This window comes from Oncorhynchus tshawytscha, linkage group LG05 (assembly GCF_018296145.1).
Source record: "Oncorhynchus tshawytscha isolate Ot180627B linkage group LG05, Otsh_v2.0, whole genome shotgun sequence".
Lineage (NCBI taxonomy): Eukaryota > Metazoa > Chordata > Actinopteri > Salmoniformes > Salmonidae > Oncorhynchus > Oncorhynchus tshawytscha.
Window position 1 is genome coordinate 53,986,489 of NC_056433.1, and position 21,725 is coordinate 54,008,213.

Sequence of the window (21,725 nt, forward strand, 5' to 3'; positions counted from 1 at the left end):
AGACACACCATACACAGACACCATTAAGGAGTGTAGCCTACATACACAGACACCATTAAGGAGTGTAGCCTACATACACAGACACCATTAAGGAGTGTAGTCTACATACACAGACACCATTAAGGAGTGTAGCCTACATACACAGACACCATTAAGGAGTGTAGCCTACATACACAGACACCATTAAGGAGTGTAGCCTCCATACACAGACACCATTAAGGAGTGTAGCCTACATACACAGACACCATTAAGGAGTGTAGCCTACATACACAGACACCATTAAGGAGTGTAGCCTACATACACAGACACCATTAAGGAGTGTAGTCTACATACACAGACACCATTAAGGAGTGTAGCCTACATACACAGACACCATTAAGGAGTGTAGCCTACATACACAGACACCATTAAGGAGTGTAGCCTACATACACAGACACCATTAAAGTAGCCTACATACACAGACACCAGTGTAGCCTACATACACAGACACCATTAAGGAGTGTAGCCTACATACACAGACACCATTAAGGAGTGTAGCCTACATACACAGACACCATTAAGGAGTGTAGCCTACATACACAGACACCATTAAGGAGTGTATCTACATACACAGACACCATTAAGGAGTGTAGTCTACATAGCCTACATACACAGACACCATTAAGGAGTGTAGCCTACATACACAGACACCTACATACACAGACACCATTAAGGAGTGTAGCCTACATACACAGACACCATTAAGGAGTGTAGCCTACATACACAGACACCATTAAGGAGTGTAGCCTCCATACACAGACACCATTAGGAGTGTAGTACATACACAGACACCATTAAGGAGTGTAGCCTACATACACAGACACCATTAAGGAGTGTAGCCTACATACACAGACACCATTAAGGAGTGTAGCCTACATACACAGACACCATTAAGGAGTGTAGCCTACATACACAGACACCATTAAGGAGTGTAGCCTACATACACAGACACCATTAAGGAGTGTAGCCTACATACACAGACACCATTAAGGAGTGTAGCCTACATACACAGACACCATTAAAGTGTAGTCTATACACAGACACCATTAGTGTATACACAGACACCATTAAGGAGTGTAGACACCTACATACACAGACACCATTAAGGAGTGTAGCCTACATACACAGACACCATTAAGGAGTGTAGCCTACATACACAGACACCATTAAGGAGTGTAGCCTCCATACACAGACACCATTAAGGAGTGTAGCCTACATACACAGACACCATTAAGGAGTGTAGCCTCCATACACAGACACCATTAAGGAGTGTAGCCTACATACACAGACACCATTAAGGAGTGTAGCCTACATACACAGACACCATTAAGGAGTGTAGCCTACATACACAGACACCATTAAGGAGTGCCTACATACACAGACACCATTAAGGAGTGTAGCCTACATACACAGACACCATTAAGGAGTGTAGCCTACATACACAGACACCATTAAGGAGTGTAGTCTACATACACAGACACCAAGTGTAGCCTACATACACAGACACCATTAAGGAGTGTAGCCTACATACACAGACACCATTAAGGAGTGTAGTCTACATACACAGACACCATTAAGGAGTGTAGTCTACATACACAGACACCATTAAGGAGTGTAGTCTACATACACAGACACCATTAAGGAGTGTAGCCTACATACACAGACACCACAGACACCATTAAGGAGTGTAGCCTACATACACAGACACCATTACAGACACACAGACACCATTAAAGTGTAGCCTACATACACAGACACCATACACAGACACCATTAAGGAGTGTAGCCTACATACACAGACACCATTAAGGAGTGTAGCCTACATACACAGACACATTAAGGAGTGTAGCCTCCATACACAGACACCATTAAGGAGTGTAGCCTACATACACAGACACCATTAAGGAGTGTAGCCTACATACACAGACACCATTAAGGAGTGTAGCCCATACACAGACACCATTAAGGAGTGTAGCCTACATACACAGACACCATTAAGGAGTGTAGCCTACATACACAGACACCATTAAGGAGTGTAGCCTACATACACAGACACCATTAAGGAGTGTAGCCTACATACACAGACACCATTAAGGAGTGTAGCCTACATACACAGACACCATTAAGGAGTGTAGCCTACATACACAGACACCATTAAGGAGTGTAGCCTACATACACAGACACCATTAAGGAGTGTAGCCTACATACACAGACACCATTAAGGAGTGTAGCCTACATACACAGACACATTAAGGAGTGTAGCCTACATACACAGACACCATTAAGGAGTGTAGCCTACATACACAGACACCATTAAGGAGTGTAGTCTTACACAGACACCATTAAGGAGTGTAGCCTACATACACAGACACCATTAAGGAGTGTAGCCTCCATACACAGACACCATTAAGGAGTGTAGCCTACATACACAGACACCATTAAGGAGTGTAGCCTACATACACAGACACCATTAAGGAGTGTAGCCTACATACACAGACACCATTAAGGAGTGTAGCCTACATACACAGACACCATTAAGGAGTGTAGCCTACATACACAGACACCATTAAGGAGTGTAGCCTCCATACACAGACACCATTAAGGAGTGTAGCCTCCATACACAGACACCATTAAGGAGTGTAGCCTACATACACAGACACCATTAAGGAGTGTAGTCTCCATACACAGACACACAGTACAAAGAAAGAAGAGAAGAAAGAAGTATTGTTCCAGTGTTGTTTCCAGAGATACTGCTGCAGAAGGTTTTATGGCCCCCGTCGCTACCATGTATTAATGTATTGACAAAGCTCCATGGACAATAGACCCATATTACTGTATATGAAGAACATGGATCACCAAAGCATCTGGGGGTATCTGGAGGCATCAAAGGCGCGTGATTACTTCCATTTTTTTTTCAAAGAACACAGCAATATTTCAACTCAGCCCGAAGTGCTCTTTACAGCGCCACGCTGACAACTTAATGATTGTCCCTGGGAGGCCTTTGGTGTTCATCATGCTGCTCCATAATGGAGTGGCTGCCGTGGCGACGGCCTAGGTTGTAGCTGGCCGCTCTATGCTGGTTAGAACCGCCAGCCTAACGGTGGTCGGCAGTGGGCCCCAGACCAACCCACCTCTCGTCTCTCACTCCCACACATCAACCCCTCCCATCTCCACATCATCATCATCTCCACAACTCACTGCTTCACACGGCACTGCTCTCTCTCTTTCTCCATCCTGCCTTCAGAAAGACACTTCCTGCTCAGACGTAATGAGTGAGAACTCACAGGGAGACGCTTTTCGAGATGCAGATCGGCTAACCCTGCGGAGCAGTGCGATGTCAAATTGCTTCCCCCGGCACCCTGCAGGCATATGCATCCCAGCTGTATAGAGGGAGCTTTGGGGATGTGCTGGAGTGGGGGACCATGCTGTCTGAGAACCACACATGGCCCTCCCTCCATCCATGTCGTCAACAACCTCTGCCAACAACAGCAACACAACCAAATGACGTGGGTGTCCCCAGCAGCCCCTCTCGGGTATATGTGGTAAAATTGTTTTAGACCTAAAAGTCAGCTGGAAGACATCCAGTATACTGTTTACTATGAATTATTAAAGCACACCTCTCATTGCAGGTAACTCACACTCTCAATAGTTTACAGACTGAAGACTATAGCCTGCTAGGTGCTGGCAGGAAACTACGTGGGCTTGATTTGTGACTTTTATTTTTGATTGGTTATTTCCATCAGGCTTCTAGAAGAATACTCACATTATAAGTCTAGAAGCCAGGCACGTCACCTTGTCACCTTCTGAAGTGCTGGGTGTGTTGACTGTGCTCTATCTGCTCTGTCTGTGCTGGCTGAGCAGAAAGCTGGGGGCTCTGGAGCAGCCATACTGACCATGATGGCTCTCCGGCCAGTAGGTGCCCATACTGCACTGCCGGCTCACCTCTGCTCTGTTCTGTTCTGCAATGCTTATACACACTTCCGCATGAGTGGGCATGGCCACCCCCTCTACACACTCATATTCCAGGTCACTATCCCCCAACCTCACACACACACTGTCCTTACACTGTCCCCCTCCGCTTGGTTCCGCCGGAGTGCCACAGGCCTAATCAGGGCCGTGGGTGGGGGAGGGGTGTCGGGACAGCAGGGGGTAAGGGGGGTGTCATGAGTAATCAGTCCCCGCTTGCCTCCAGTCAATCAGCCTCCTCTCCTCGCCCCCCGGCAGGCGATATATTGCATCAGCCCTGATTTCTGCTGACAAATGGCTCAGTCCAGCCCCCCTCTACCTTCTGTGCTCCGTCCGGGGCCAGATCTGCCTTACAAATGAGTCTGCTGGATCCAGGGGACTGAGGGGAGTGGGCTCCCCCTCCACAGCACGGCTTGGGGGGAGGGCTGTTTTAACATGGATAACAGTTCACACATCCCGCTGAAGGTAAGGCTTCAAGCTGTCAACATGACCCTGTGTCCTCTCTTTCTCGCTCTCACTCTCTCTCAAAATTCAATTCAATTCAAGGGCTTTATTGGCATGGGAAACACATGTTAACATTTCCAAAGCAAGTGAACTAGATAATAAACAAAAGAGAAATAAACATTACAAATGTACAGTGAACATTACAATAAAGATAATACAAATAATATTATGTGCAAATAGTTAAATGTCACGGTCTGACCATCGTTCGTATGTGTTTTCCTTGTTTTAGTGTTGGTCAGGACGTGAGCTGGGTGGGCATTCTATGTTGTGTGTCTGGTTTGTCTATTTCTATGTTTGGCCTGATATGGTTCTCAATCAGAGGCAGGTGTTAGTCATTGTCTCTGATTGGGAACCATATTTAGGTAGCCTGTTTTGTGTTGGGTTTTGTGGGTGATTGTCCTTAGTGTCTTGATGTCCTTGTTCTGTGTGTATGTGCACCACTATTAGGCTGTTTCGGTTTTCATTACGTTCTTTTTGTAGTGTTTGTATTTAGATTCGTGTTGCTTCAGTTTAATAAACGTGGATCGCAATCTACACGCTGCATTTTGGTCCGACCCTCCTTCACCACAAGAGAACCGTTACATTAAAGTACAAAATGGAAAATAAATACACATAAATATAGGTTGTATTTACAATGGTGATGTTCATCATTGGTAGCCCTTTTCTTGCAGCAAAAGGTCACAAATATTGGTGCTGTGATGGCACACTGTGGTATTTCACCCAGTAGATATGGGAGTTTATCAATATATGGGTTTGTTTTTGAATTCTTTGTGGATCTGTGTAATCTGAGGAAAATATGTATCTCTAATATGGTCACACAGGAGGTTAGAAAGTGCAGCTCAGTTTCCACCTTATTTTGTGAGCATTGTGCACATACTGTCTTCTCTTGAGAGCCAGGTCTGCCTATGGCGGCCTTTCTTAATAGCAAGGCTATGCTCACTGAATCTGTACATAGTCAAAGTTTTCCTTAAGTTTGGGTCAGTCACAGTGGTCAGGTATTCTGCCACTGTGTACTCTCTGTTAAGGGTCAAATAGCATTCTAGTTTGCTCAGTTGTTTTGTTAATTCTTTCCAATGTGTCTTGTAATTATCTTTTTGTTTTCTCATGATTTGGTTGGGTCTAATTGTGTTGCTCTCCTGGGGCTCTCTGGGGTCTATTTGAGTTTGTGAACAGAGTTCACTCTCAGACTCTGTATCTGTCTCTCTCTCTCTGTCTCTCTCTCTCTCTATCAATATCTTACCCACTCTCTCACATTGGCCCCGTCCCACACCGCTGACTCTTGTTCCCAGATGCATCAAGCATGGGCAGTGTGGTGACAACTCCAATTAGCAGTACAGGAAGATGTTTCTTAAGTGTGCCCTTCATGTTTTCCAGTTGCTTCAAGTGCCTCCTAAAGTCTCACCCTGTCTTTTTCAATATCGTATTCAGGATCACACTTTGTCATACACACACAGTCTCTTCCCCTTTGTGTGTGTGTGTGTGTATGTGTCTGTCTGTCTGTCTGCAGGCACACACCTGCACAGGCGTGTTCAGGGACACCAAGATGGATTGGCAGTCACGTTATCTGGGCCTTGTTCTCCACTCTGGCCCGCTCCTCCTCCTGGCCTGAAACGGAACTGGACTCATCTGGTTTGGCCCACCAGGGAAACAGACAGACAGATGATACTCCACAGAGCCAGGACGAGCCAAACAGGACTGAACCGAGCCAGGTCAGAGTGGGCATGGCCAGCAGCCTGGGAGACATCACCATCAGGCCAGCGTCACACCACTAGCTAGCTAACCCAGATCACAACGTCACATGACTCAATCCCACAGACACAAGGCCGGTCTCCAGCCACAACCAGAAATAGGTTAAAGAGGCTAAAAATAAGAAACATTAATAATTAATCTCTTTCTTTCAACCTGTACCTCAGATAAGAAATAGCACACTTCACATGACAAAGTGGCTTAATGGGCAGGCATGTTAGATTATTAGATTGTTTCCCAGGCTATTTTCTCAGTATGAGCCACTAGTTGAAGTCACACGAGGGAGAGGGTGGTGGTTGCGGTTGACAGTGCCATTGTTCTATCCTCAGGGTGGACACTGTGTTACAGTGTGTTACAGTGGGGAATAATCCAATAGGGCAGTTAATGGAGGCTGCCTTCGTCTCTCTGTCTCTCTGCTTCAGCTTGTTCCAAACCTCCTGGTGTTGGTGTTAAGAGATGTCCCCAACTGAGTCTCCCCCAGGTCATACACCACCATAACAACTACAGTAACTCTGCAACAAGATGTGACCACATCATCCTAAAACCTTAGCTAACCACCGCTGCAGAGTTTGCTGGATTCTGGAATACAAACTTCCCAAACTATGTCTCTGGCTGTTCTAGCCCGGTCCCATTCTGCATGCGGAACATAAGACAAGCCATAAAATGTTCTTACAGAAACCTGTGTTTTGTTTCAGGGCTTTACCTTCTCTTAAAGTGGAACTGACAGCATTTTAGCAACATGAAATCTTATTCAAATCTGTTCCTTTACACCCCGAGGAAGAATATGACACTTAGATATGGTCATTTTCGAGTTTTTCATAAATTCTTAGAATGTTTGGGAATTACGTATACTAAGACATTTCTATAGCAATATAGAGCGGGAAAGTGGCAGTGCGTTTGGACAATTAACAGACACTGCAGCAAATAAAACCTAATAAAAACATCTGTCTCGTCCAGGACCAGAGTCTACAGTACGCAAACAAGCCATTTGCCACAAGGGCCTGCCATCATTCACTTTGAACTGGACTGTGTGTTTACAGGCAGTTGCAACAGCGCGACTTTAGATCATTAGAACACATACACTTGAATGGATTTCTGTAGCTAAATACCATGGGAGTCCTCTTACATTTGGGAACTTTACAGTCCTATTGATCAAACAACCATAAAAGGGTAGGCTGTCTTTCCCTATATGCACATCAACAACAACAAGATCAACAACTAATGCTAGCCAGAGCGGCATGAGCTAAAATATAACAAATATAACAAACTTTTTCGGCTAGTTGGCCATCAAAATTGCACTGATAAACAATGGGGAATAGCCTGCTCATCCTTCTGCAGTTTGCCTGCCAATGCATGCGTTGTCCCAACCAAGCACCCAAGCTAAATGGCTAATGTTGGCTAGCTTGCTAGCTAGCTACGTCCAGCCACAAATGAGAGAACACCTCAGTGACCATTTTACTCGCCGTAGCAGAGCTGGTTAGGCTGTTTACATGTTATCTAGAATGTTCTTGATTAACTATTACTTTTTTTGCCTATGTTTATTGACACTGGTCATATTCAGTGGGTGTTGCGCGTTTGTAAATGCATCAGTTATTCTGCAGTCTGGCACACTCAGACAAGAGTGCTCTGAAATCGGAGTAGATTTTCGAACCAGAGTTCATTTTCGAACGCAAGAGATATGTTTACTGGATAACAATGGTTCAGCATAGCTAGCTTGCAAAGCGATTGACATTTCTTGCTAGCTAACCAAATGACAAGTGCATCTCTAGCTGTGTAGCCACCGAAAAATGATATGAGGGGAAAAAGTCAGTCATTCACCCACTCCTCCAATGACATAGCGTCCTCCTACAGTAGCAGCTAGCTAGATATCTAGCTAACGTTAGGCTCTGTGATTTTAACTTTCTACATAAATAGTTACGCTAGCATATTAGCCACATTATGACTGACTTGTGATCAATGTATTGACATTCCCAGCCTTAGTTACATTCGTCCGTTTTTTGTACAAAATATTGAGTCACTGAAACTGAAACAGTGCATCCCGAACGGAGACAGCAAACAACATACCAGGCTAGCTGTGATTTACAACCTGATAGCAATATGTTTTGGACTACCAAGAAATGCATTGGTGAATTATATTAATCATACATTGAACTGCATCCATCTATTCTGCCAACAATGTCTTAGTGAACGTCATGGAACATTGAGTCAAATAGAACCCATTTTTAAAACCGCTAATAATGTTGATTTTGTAGCGTAAACTGTGAATTTGATATTTTTTTACTGATATTATGATTGTTTGATATCTGCAAAGTAGTTCAAGGGCTGTAAGTTCAGAGTGCAACAACCTGGTCTCAGAGCATTTCGTATTATCCGAAACACTCCATTTAGTATGATATTTTCAGATTCAGAAAATGTTCATGTCCTCAGAGAGGCAATTCATCTTACAGCAGTCATAGAACACATCACGTAAAAATAAATAGCAAGGATATTTACAAGCAAATTGGCAGGATAGGTGCAGTTTGATAGTGCAAGTGCTAAGTGCAATTAGTCCAACATTTTGTTAAAATGCAGAATTGCATTCGGAATAAAAGAGTACTTGGCCCTATTTGTTCTATTTTATTTTAGGTAGTCTGTACCTGTGGCCAGAGGGAAGGAGCTGGAATTCAGGGTGGAGTGGATGGGAAGAGTCAACCGCAGGGCTCTGCCCAGGTGGAGAGTTCTTGCTGTTGCTGCCCCATGATTTTTCCACAAGGCCTGACTATCTTGCCCAACCTATTTTTCTGTGCAATCTTGATATTCCCAAACCAGCAGTTCAAGCAGTAGGACAGAATGCTCTCAATTAATGATTTATAAAAGATAACCATGATGGTTAGATCAAAATTCAAAAAGTGCAGTTTCCGTATGTTGGCCTTTCTTAAAAATAGTCAGTATACTGATCCCAGGACAGATTGTTGTCAATGGCAAGCCCAAGGTATTTGTACTCCTACACTATTTCAATGGGCTCACCTTTTATCAATGGGCTCACATTTTATCAATGGGCTCACCTTTCATCAATGGGCTCACCTTTCATCAATGGGCTCACCTTATATATGTTACGTTTGGTATGGTTACAAAAGACAGATGGTTACTTATTGCAAACGCGGATCGGTGAATGGGTGGGTGTATAATGAAAACATCTAGCAACCCAAAAGTTGCAAGTTCAAATCTCATCATTGACAACTTTAGCTAATTAGCAACTTTGCAACTACTTACTACTTTTTAGGTACTTTGGAATTACTTAGCATGTTAGCTAACACTTCGTCTAACCCTCACCTTAACCCTTTAAGCTAACACTTCACCAAACCCTAACCTTAACCCTTTAACCTAACTCCTAAACTTAACCCTAACCTTAACCCCTAACACCTAGCCTAGCTAATGTTAGCGAGCTAGCTAACATTAGCCACCTAGCTAGAATTCGTAACATTCATATGAAATGTGTGATGGACATCCACAAATTAATACGTACCATACGAAATCTAACATATCACACTAAACGGAGTGTCACGGATTTACATACCGAATTATAAGAAATGCTCTGAGACCAGATTGAGTGCAAAGCCAGCTTTCTGCTAAATACACTGAGCAGCAGCAAAGCCCCCTGGGAGGAGGCGGGTTGTCTAAATATGTGGCTAATCTACCACAAAAAAAGAAAAGAAGAAAGGAGAAAGGAAAGTGAGAGAGCGAGAGGGGGAAAACAACACAAAGCCAAACAGTTAGCCAGCCCTATGTGTTTTAGTCTATTCCTGGCTGCTGCTCCAGGGGTGTGGGGATTTAGTTCCCTGAGGAGCACTCTGGTACAGCAGCTCTTTACTGCGTACATTACACCCTAGTGCCATTACAGCAGCCCCCCCCTCCTCACACACACACACACACACACACACACACACACACACACTAACATCCTGCCGCTGGCATACACACACACACACACACACACACACACACACACACACACACACACACACAAACACACAAACAGACAAACACGCACACACTCTCACCCTCTCTCCCTCTCACCCTCTCTACCTCTTAGTCCTAACATCCTGCCCGCTGGCACTGCAGTAATATTTCTGTGGCACGGTGGATCCTATAATAAGAGTGCATCACAATAAAGCTTCATAAGCGTAAACTTACGGTGCCTATACCTCCCTCTTCTTTGACTTCTTTTATGACGCCGTTAGGGCTTTCAACTAATCACTGAAAGTTGGCCAGGGTAATAACACATGATATAAACCCATTAGAGCTCCACAATCCACAAACCCACTTCAGTGTCATCTCAATGAATCAACAGAGCTTATTTAAAATAAAAAAAGAATAGCCCTGCACTCCGGAATCCCCGGGCTGTCAGACTAAATGCGGCTCCACCTGAGAGCTCATTGGCTGCTCACAACAAGTCAACTAAATAACAGCCTAAGACTCATACATCCTGGACTCCTCTGTCTTAGACATTATCAATCCTGAACCGCACCAGTAGCGTTTTAACATGCATATTTCACGTCTGTTGAAGGCTAGAAGTGAGACCCTGGGAAAATTTTTCAATTAATGGATTGCAGACGGACATCTGTGGCTAATAAGTGCATATTAATTTAACGCTAGAGAGACAGCTATGCACAGTGCATTCGGAAAGTATTCAGACACATTCACTTTTTCCACAGTTTGTTATGTTACAGCCTTATTCTAAAATGGATTCAATATTTTTGTTCCATCAACAATCTACACACAATACCCCATAATGACAAAGTGAAAACAGGTTTTTAGAAATGATTGAACATTTATAAAAAATAAAAACAGAAATAACTTATTTACGTAAGTATTCAGAACCTTTGCTATGAGAATCAAAATGTATCTCAGGTGCATCCTGTTACCATTTCTCATCCTTGAGATGTTTATACAACTTGATTGGAGTCCACCTGTGTTAAATTCAATTGATTGGACATGATTTGGAAAGGCACACCTGTCTATATAAGGTCCCACAGTTGACTGTGCATGTCCAAGCAAAAACCAAGCCACGAGGTCGAAGGAATTGCCCGTAGAGCTTCCAGACAGGATTGTGTCGAGGCACAGATATAGGGAAGGGTACCAAAACAATTCTGCAGCATTGAAGGTCTCCCAAGAACACAGTGGCCTCCATCATTCTTAAATGGAAGAAGTTGGTAACCATCAAATCTCAGCCTAGATCTGTCCGCCCAGCCAAACTGAGCAACCGGGGGAGAAGGGCCTTGGTCAGGGAGGTGACCAAGAACCCGATGTTCACCCTGACAGAGTTCCTCTGTGGAGATGGGAGAACCTTCCAGAAGGACAACCATCTCTGCAGCACTCCACCAATCAGGCATTTACGTTAAAGTGGCCAAACGGAAGCCAGTCCTCAGTAAAAAACACATGACAGCCAGTTTGGAGTTTGCCAAAAGGCACCTAAAGGAGTTTCAGACCATGAGAAACAAGATTCTCTGGTCTGATGAAACAAAGATTGAACTCCTTGGCCTGGTGTCCTGTGTGAATTTAAGTATGCTCTCTCTAATTCTCTTTCTCTCGGAGGACCTGAGCCCTAGGACCATGCTTCAGGACTACCTGGCATGATGACTCCTTGCTGTCCCCAGTTCACCTGGCCGTGCTGCTGCTCCAGTTTCAACTGTTCTGCCTGATGCTATGGAATCCTGACCTGTTCACCGGACGTGCTACCTGTACCAGACCTTCTGTTTTCAACTCTCTAGAGACAGCAGGAGTGGTAGAGATACTCTTAATGATCGGCTATGAAAAGCCAACTGACATTTACTCCTGAGGTGCTGTCTTGCTGCACCCTCGACAACTACTGTGATAATTATTATTTGACCATGCTGGTAATTTATGAACATTTGAACATCTTGGCCATGTTCTGTTATCATCTCCACCCGGCACAGCCAGAAGAGGACTGGACACCCCTCATAGCCTAGTTCCTCTCTTGGTTTCTTCCGAGGTTTTAGCCTTTCTAAGGAGTTTTTCCTAGCCACCGTGCTTCTACACCTGCATTGCTTGCTGTTTGGGGTTTTAGGCTGGGTTTCTGTACAGCACTTTGATATCAACTGATGTACGAAGGGATATATAAATACATTTGATTTGATTTTGATTTGAATGCCAAGCGTCATATCTGGAGGAAACCAGGCACTGCTCATCACCTAGACAATACCATCCCTACGGTGAAGTATGGTGGTGGCAGCATCATGCTGTGGGGATGTTTTTCAGCGTCAGGGACTAGTCAGGATCGAGGCAAAGACGAACGGAGCAAAGTACAGCGAGATCCTTGATGAAAACCTGTTTCAGAGCGCTCAGGACCTCAGACTGGGGCAAAGTTTCACCTTTCAACAGGACAATGACCCTAAGCACACAGCCTAGACAACGCAGGAGCGGCTTCAGGACAAGTATTTGAATGTCCTTGAGTGGCCCAGCCAGAGCCCGGAATTGAACCCGATCTAACATATCTAGAGAGACTTGAAAATAGCTGTGCAGCAACACTCCCCATGCAACCTGACAGAGTTTGAGAGGATCTGCAGAGAAGAATAAGAGAAACTCCCCACATACAGGTGTGCCAAGCTTGTAGCGTTATACCCAAGAAGACTCGAGGCTGTAATCGCTGTCAAAGGTGCTTCAACAAAGGGGTCTGAGTAAGGGGTCTGAATACTTATGTAAATGTAATATTTGTTTGTGCTTTGTCGTTATGGGGTATTGTGTGTCGATTGATGATGGAAACATTTTTTGTAATCATTTTTAGAATAAGGCTGCAATGTAACAAAAAGTTGTAAAATAGAATGGGTCTGAATACTTTCCAAATGCACTGTAGTATTTCACTGTCTAAACAGCCATTTTGGATTCAAACATGTACAGAGTGTCACAGTCCAGAAATATGTGGGGGTTTTTTACATTGCAAGCAGAAACACATTCTCCTGGAGAAAAAAACCTTAGTCCCGTTTTCTTTTCTATTCCCCTTCTCAGGCTCCTTTCCCCCAATCCCTTCCCACCATGCACACCCACGTACACACACACACACACACACTGCTGTTACCCAGGGGCTAAATTCTAACGAGGCTCCCTCCCTGGTCAACAAGGCCTCTCATCCTGCCAGCACCGATTGGCTTCTCGCTGACCGGCCCCCTCCCCTCCTGCCCCCACACAAACACAGCCTTGAATTATTCAGCCTTTGCGACAGGCAGGCAGGGCCACGGTTGATGAGCAGGTGAATGGGAGATTGCGGGTGTGTGAAGCCTAGTGGACGGCCCAGGGAGAGGATGCTGAGGGGAAGTGCGGAGTGGCACAGCACCGTGGAAGGCCAACCTCATTTCCACTGCACTAGGTCCACCACTCTCCCCGGCACACACAGCCCCAGCCATGCAGCTCCCTCCCAGCACCTCACACATCCCATTACAGCTTAGCTGAGCCCAGCGGTGTGTGTGTGTGTTTATTTGTATGTGTGTTTGCATGCGTGTGTAAGAGAGAGGTGGCATGTGGGTGTGCATGTGAAAACGAGAGAGAGAGAGAGGCAGAGGCAGAGAGGAAGGGGGATATGCTTAGACTGTTGACATTACTGCTGGACCACACATACAGTACATTCAGAAAGTATTCAGACCCCTTGACTTTTTCCACATTTTGTTACGTTACAGCCTTATTCTAAAATTGATGAAGCAATTTTTTCCTCATCAATCTACATACAATACCCCAATAAGGACAAAATAAAAACAGGTTAAGACATTTTTGCACATTTATTAAAAAATAAAAAACATAATTAACTTATTTACATAAGTATTCAGACCCTTTGCTATGAGACTCGGAATTTAGCTCAGGTGCATCCTGTTTCCATTGATCATCCTTGAGACGTTTCTACAACTTGATTGGAGTCCACCTGTGGTAAATTCAATTGATTGGACATGATTTGGAAAGGCACACACCCGTCTATATAAGGTCCCACAGTTGACAGTGCATGTCAAAGGGAAAGCCAAGCCATGAGGTCAAAGGATTTGTCCGTAGAGTCCCCAGACAGGATTGTGTCGAAGCACAGATCTGGGGAAGGGTACCAAAAAATGTCTGCAGCATTGAAGGTCCCCAAGAACACAGTGACCTCCAAAGAAGTTTGGAACCACCAATACTTTTCCTAGAGCTGGCCGCCCGGCCAAACTGAGCATTCGGGGTCCTTGGTCAGGGAGGTGACCAAGAACCCGATGGTTCTTCTCAGAGTGAAGGAAAAGCAGCCAACAAGAGCTCAGCGTATGTGGGAACTACTTCAAGACTGTTGATAAAGCATTCCTCATGAAGCTGGTTGAGAGAATGCCAAGAGTGTGTCAAGCTGTCATCAAGGTGGCTACTTTGAAGAATCTCAAATATCAAATATAAATATACACTTTTTGGTTACTACATGATTCCATATGTGTTATTTCATAGTTTTGATGTCTTCACTATTATTCTACAATGTAAAAAATAGCACAAATAAAGAAAAACCCTGGAATGAGTAGGTGTCCAAACGTTTGACTGATTTGCTAAAATATATATATATATATATCTTTACTGTTTTTGCTGTCATTATGGGTTATTGTGTGTGAATTGATGAGGGGAAAAAACAATACATTTTTGGGGAAAAATTCAGGGTCCCTGAATACTTTCTGAATGCCCTGTATGTGGCACAGCATAATCTTCTTCCTGTTCTCATTTGGAGTTTAATGCGGATTCTTTTTCCATAAAGCTGGATCCTGAATCACTGCCATCCTCTTACAGTCACCCCAGGTCTAACAGCACTAATACCAAGGAAACAATACCAAGGATACAAGGAAATGCATGCTGTGCACATACACCAGCAGCCACCTGACATAGACAATCACTGGTTTTCATCATGGTCGCATGTCCAAAAGAGGGGGTAAGGACACTGATATGTATACGGCTAAGAGATTAAGATTATTTTCTTGGATCAGTTGGATTTGAGAGGAGGGATTGTGTGAAGGATGTGGGATTTGCTATGATGCTGAGCTGGTGTGTGGAGTGTGTGAAGTCAATCTCGGGTGGACTGAGTCCAACAGAGACCAACTGTCTCAGAAACACTAGGCAGTGTTCATCAAGCAATCTAAAAAAAACGTTAGAAAAAGGCCTTTGTAGACCCATGCTTTTATTTAGTGGCATTAACACCAAACTAGCTGACATTGTGATTGCTTGTCTGCCCCATAACACAGGCACATACTTTTATTTAATGTAACCTTTACTTAACTAGGCAAGTCAGTTAAGAACAAATTCTTATTTTACAATGAAGGCTTACCCCAGCCAAACCTTCCCCTAACCTGGACAGCGCTGGGCCAATTGTGTGCCGCCCTATCTAACTCCTGATCACGGCCGGTTGTGATAGAGCCCTGGATCGAACCAGGGTCTGTAGTGAAACCTCTAGCATTGAGATGCAGTGCCTTAGACCGCTGCGCCACTCGGGAGCCCAAACACAGGCACACACACAGCCACACACACCACACTTGCACACAAACATATACAGTACTGTGAACAGTACACAATAACACACATACAGATCAGTGATGTAAGCGCTGTGTGATCACGACAAGCTGCCATGTGCACATGTTTTTCACAACACCCCACTCTCTGTATCCACAGAGGGCCCTGACATGATGGCAGTGTACTGTATGCACCTGGACAGCTGTCAGAACCTGTCCCACTCTGTAGCCACACATACTCCCCTCCTGGGTCTCTCTCTCTCTCTCTCTGAACCACATAGATATACATTCCAGCTCAGTACACAGCCATCAGTGCATGCTATTCATTTCTGCAGCAAATGTTTTCCTGGGGACTCGGACAATAGCCCTCAGAATATTGTGGTGAGCAATTACTGATGAGTCCATGAAAGGCCAGGTAGCATTATGAGGGAGTGTGTGCAGGGAGGCAAGAGGGAAATGGTGGGCCTGAAACTCAGTTGCCTTTACGGGTTCTTGTATACACCTAGAATATGTACTATATGCTTTTATAAACTGGGTGGTTCGAGCCCTGAATGCTGATTGGCTGACAGCCATGGTATATCAGACCATATACCGCGGGTATGACAAAACATTTATTTTTACTGCTCTAATTACGCTGATAAGCAGTTTATAATATCAATAAGGCACCTCGAGGTTTTGTGATATATGGCCAATATACCACGGCTAAGGGCTGTGTCCAGGCACTCTGTGATGTGTCGTGCATAAGAACAGCCCTTAACTGTGGTATATTGGCAATATACCACACCCCCTCATGCCTTATTGCTTAAATATACTGTCTATATTGATTGGGTTTCACATCGATCAGATGGCAATCACATCACACATCTTTAAGTGGGGGGACAGCCAGCGGTGAAGGAGTTAATGACAAAATGCAATCGTTAATAACTCATAACTCCTCTCCTGGGGAATCCTAGTTTACATTAATTACACCATAGCCCCTGGCAAACTGCATATCAAGCAGTATTTTTCAAACAAACAAACTGGCATATCTACTTACCATCAGCACAGAGCAACGGGGGAGGGGGGAACTGGATGGCTGGCTGGCTGTTTGACTTGATGGCTGACTGGAGAGAGGCCGCAGAGCAGAGAGAAGCTTTTCCAGCCCACAGAACACACAATCCACAATGCACTGAGCACAGCCAGCCTGCTACACTACAACATATCTACTACACATGTTGTCTCACTCATCTATCCCTTTATCATCCCCTCTCTCTATCTCTCGCTCTATTTCTGTCCATGGCTCTGTCTCCATTTCCAGAACATGAAAACAGACATGCTACTATCGGTTCCTCTCTCTTCTGAGTACACTAGATGGAGCACGTCTCTGAAGGATTGATGGTAGCAGTGTGTTCCCAGTACTGGTACAGTGGCTGGAGCTGTGATAGTGTCTGTGTTGTTCCCGCAGGCCCGTGTTTCTACGTTGTTGTCGTCGTGACTACCGGAGGCAGTACAGAAACACTGTTGAGCGTAGCTGGTGTAGCTATACCTCCGACCACCCATCTGATTCTCTTTTTCCACAGGGAATCTCGCGCTCTGTTGGGGGGGGGGCATGCACCTGCGTATGTGTGTCTCTGTGGGGTCTGACACACGGCAATGTCTGCCTGTTCTATTTGGGTGACATGTTATGTCTCAGGAAGAGAGGAGGCAGGGGGTCTCCACGGGGCTAGAGCAGGAGAACGGGTAGCTGTTTCACAGCACAGTGGGGAGAGGGGAAGGCACCCCCATGCTACCCTCTGTGTATTCACCATGAGTAGAAGTGATACTCGGTGGGATTACAACTCCAAGTCGGGCAGTTGAAGGGTTGGATTTCTGGAAAAGTACCATCCTACAGTACAGTGTAGGATATTAGTGGGGAAGACCCTACAAGGCTCATGCGACGCGAGAACGCATACTCTTTCTGGGGATTGTATTGCATAGTTTGTTGGATGACATTGTTTTGTTGGATGCCCCAATATAAGTGCTTGATTAGCATTTTATGCATGTGTTTGTGCCTGTGTACCATAACTGTAACATGTCTACCAGCAAAGACAAACAGATGCATAATATAACAAACATACACTCAGAGAAAGGAGTTGAGGAGTTGCACAAGGCTGTTAATTCTCCCTGACATGGCTTGGTGTTCTTTAATATGTTGTGGATGTTAAATCTTGCAGAGGCCAGATGGTTTGGATACTGTGTTTTCCCTCCCAGCCTCGGTGCCCCCGTACCCCTCGTTTATACATTCATCCACATCTCGCCTTTTAATCCCAGTGGTGGGTCAACCCTGACGGATGCCCTCCCAGGCAGGCAAGGGGGCACAATTAGCGACTCCGCGAGACAGAGGGGACTACGAGCAGGGCGGAATGAGATGGGAAATAATCCCCCTCTCTTTAACGCACTGCTAAACACAGTTATAGCCTACCGTGTACGCATCCCTTGGCGTTCTCTCAAAGAACAACTTCTTTTTTATCCATTTTTTTTAATGCTCTTTAAGAAGAAAAAAAGCCCTCCAGGCTGGAGCTTGGCAAATTTGAAGGATAAAAGAAACAACTTGTTTTTCGAGAAAAGCGCCAGAAATGTTCAAAGTTTGCAGTGTTAGTATTTGCATGTTTAATGTGAAACATGTGCCCTTTGGCTAGGCTCCTTCTTGTATTATTCCACAGAGATGGGGGTCGGTCTGCCTATCTGTGATGTTCTTCTGACCCGGTAACGTTGAGCCATGCTGTCTGTCTAGCAGACCCCGCTCTACTCCGCTCTACTCCTGACGCTGACGGTGTCCTTGTCACTTGCTATCTGCCATAGTGGGGGAAATGGTAAGAGGACTACTCACACACACACACACACACACACACACACACACACACACTGTGTACAAACACAGAGATGCACACACTACACTACACACACACACACACACACACACACACACACTGTGTACAAACACAGAGATGCACACACTACACTACACACACACACACACACACACACTGTGTACAAACACAGAGATGCACACACTACACTACACACACAGATACCGTGCACAGATATGCACACATTTTGCTTATAAAGGCAGTAATCCTACCTCACACTCACACACAGTGCCCTTTCCTATTTTCAAATGGTCCCTTTCATCCCTCGTGCATATAATTTCTGTTTTCCCCTTCGTCTAAGTAAACAACAATGACTCACTAAGCCTTTTGTAAAGAGACCCATTTGAGCAAATGAATTGACATTTGATGGCATTGCCTCAGAAAGTGCGAGTGGAGTGCATCTGATCAATGCTGGCTATGTTCCCCGGAGAACAGACACATTAAACAGTTCAAACCGGCCCTTAAAAGCCTGGATTATTGATTGAATCATTTTCCAAAGTATTTTTTAAATTTATTTTTATCTCTGGGGCTGAAGCAGGTTGGAGTAGGCTGGTAGGTGGTGGGTGGTGCTGTTTTCTGTGTTCAGATGGCATGGTGGTGAAGTGGGTAGAGACTTACCCCTGGCAGTGTTTTCTGTTCATGGAGGGCGTTCTGGGCTTTGATGGCCGACTCGCGGGCGCAGTAGGTGAGGAACGCGCAGCCTGAAAAACAGAAAAGGGGGGAGATATTAACACAAGTCTATCTGAACACTGGGGACTGAACACTGGGGACTGAACACTGATGAAAAGAAAGGACACTAAACACGGAATGGCAACACTAGCTCAGTCACAGAACAAGAGGAGACTGACAATAGATATCAACCCTAGGTCAGTTACTGGGCACAACAACACTCGGCAACAACTGTGTTCAATCGAATCCCCTCCACCCACAACATTGGGTCCCCATCAACCTCGCTTAGTCTCAGGCCCTTGTCAGTCATGAAAAACAACACCCTGGAAAGGGGATGTGTCCCTCACAATGAGGCAGCAAGAGCTGCTCCTGGGGAACAATCCCTCCCTACAGACAGTGTCAATGCAGACATACACTCGAGTTTCTTCCTGTCTTCAGTTGGCCTTCGGGCTGAATGGTCTCTCTTTCTCTCTCTCTCTCTATGTGCCTCACTTTCTCTTGTTTTTCTCTCTCTCTTCTCTCTCCCTCTCTATCTATATCTCTCTATCCCAACCCCAGTACCATAGATCAGCCTCTCCCTGTCCAAAGCGCCTACCATGCTGCCGTGATGCACAACACTGAACCCTTCTGACAGCAGCAGAGACAGCGAGAGGGAGCAGGGCCGCAGGACAGAGAGGGGGAAAGAGGGAGGGATGGGAGGACTCGAACACTGTGCAGACGGTGGGAGGGATGGAGGGGGAGGGGGGAGGAGGGCAGCGCTTCAGGCCTCAGGGCTCCCTGAGCACAGAACAAATGCCCAGCCACAAGAACACCAGGTGACTACCACACATACACACACACTGTCACTCTCGCCCACTGTCTGCCAAATAAAGAGCTCCTCCTGCTGGCAGAAAGCCCAGAGAAATGAGGTAGATGAGGAGAGAGAGAGAGAGAGATTAAAGAGAAAGAGAGAGAGACCCCGGAGAGGTATTGATGCAATCATTTACCCCTGACTGTCTGAATAAATACATTTGGTAGTGTTATATTAATGAAGTTCATGTCTGCATATATAGATTTGGTAGTGTTGTTCATGTGCGTTACCACACACTATCATATTTCTGCCATTTTAGAGAGTTTACTAGAAACCATCACATTTCGGATCATATTTCAACCGGGGAAAATATATTCAGTGGGTGATGATGATGGTGTCTAAAAAGAGACAATATTCCTATCATTCCCGATGTGGCATATCACATCACTTTCATCCGTCCAGAAATTCACCACCTCATTCAACATCTCGCACCCTGTAGCCTGGCTGTATTGCTTGCTTATGCATCTATCTTTTCCCTTGAGCAAAGCTACATAGACTTTCAATGACCCCAGCATTCTTCCCCCAGCTATTCTTTTCTCAGAGCCAGGTCAGTGCATTATAGTAACCTTTGCTACAGTGCTACACAAAAAGAGGGGGGTGCTTTGTCAGGCATTGATCCATTGATTGGCCAGGCCGTGTTACATCCCTATGCCCTACGGCCCTATACAGCCCAACCGTCTCCCAGCACAGCAGGCCCGCTAGTCCCTGCTCTCTGGGTCTGTATGTATGTTATGGATGGACAGTGATGGAGTCTGTCAGAGGTGACCACCTCAGTCTTAAGTGGCTGACTGCCTGGAGTCATGGTGCATCTCTCTTCACACCCCACCCCTGGTCCCCACCGGCCCTAACCGAATGATTTCCAATGGCTACCAAGCAGATCACTCTATCATGATGCTTTCTTCCCCACATAACATCACCCCTGTCCCACTGATGAGACCATGGTACTAAATGGGGCTGTGTTGCTGTTGTTATTCTGTAGGAATTGTGTAGTTGGTTTATTTGACAAGTGCCATCCCTATCTCTCACTGAGCAGGGCCTCGTTTGCATATTACAATCACAAACACTGCCCAAATTGGATTTATTTGTTCATGTGTAACACATACGGCATTGAGAATAAATTAATAACAACCATAATGCCAACAAACAAAGGGGAACATGAACTCCATTTAAATGTGCTTCTATGTTCTTTAATGTAAGGCTTAATAAGAATCCTCTGGCCACGGGCGAAAGCTCGAACAACTTCCTAATTGGAATCCAAACATGTACAAATAGCCACGTTGCATTGCATACCAAGTGCGGACGTCGGAGCCTGATGAAATGGTTTGAAACGCGACAAACAGCGATGTGACCCAGAGAGAAAGGCTGGTGGTGTTGCTGACGCAGCGAAGGGAAGTCACAATGTGGAAAATATGATCCTACCGAGGCATCATTCGATACCAATCTAAAACAGCCCTTATCTCACACGTTGATTTCTAGTGGAGAATCTCCTCTTCTTCTCACTCCTCCTCCTCATCTGCTCCTATATACTTCTGTCTGACGTGTGGCTCCACTACATCAGCTGAGGTAGCTACAGAG

The 21,725-nt window shown here is 45.1% G+C and overlaps 1 protein-coding gene across 7 annotated transcripts in view; it reads right to left on the reverse strand.

Moving 5' to 3' along the window:
- Positions 1–21,725, reverse strand: part of LOC112250864 (CUGBP Elav-like family member 5) — a 294,695-nt gene that overhangs the window by 247,096 nt on the left and 25,874 nt on the right. For all 7 annotated transcript variants that reach the window (XM_042322079.1, XM_042322078.1, XM_042322074.1 and 4 more), the window contains exon 2: positions 19,250–19,332. In XM_042322079.1, the coding sequence (XP_042178013.1) occupies positions 19,250–19,332 (83 nt within the window). The remainder of the gene's footprint in view (positions 1–19,249; positions 19,333–21,725) is intronic.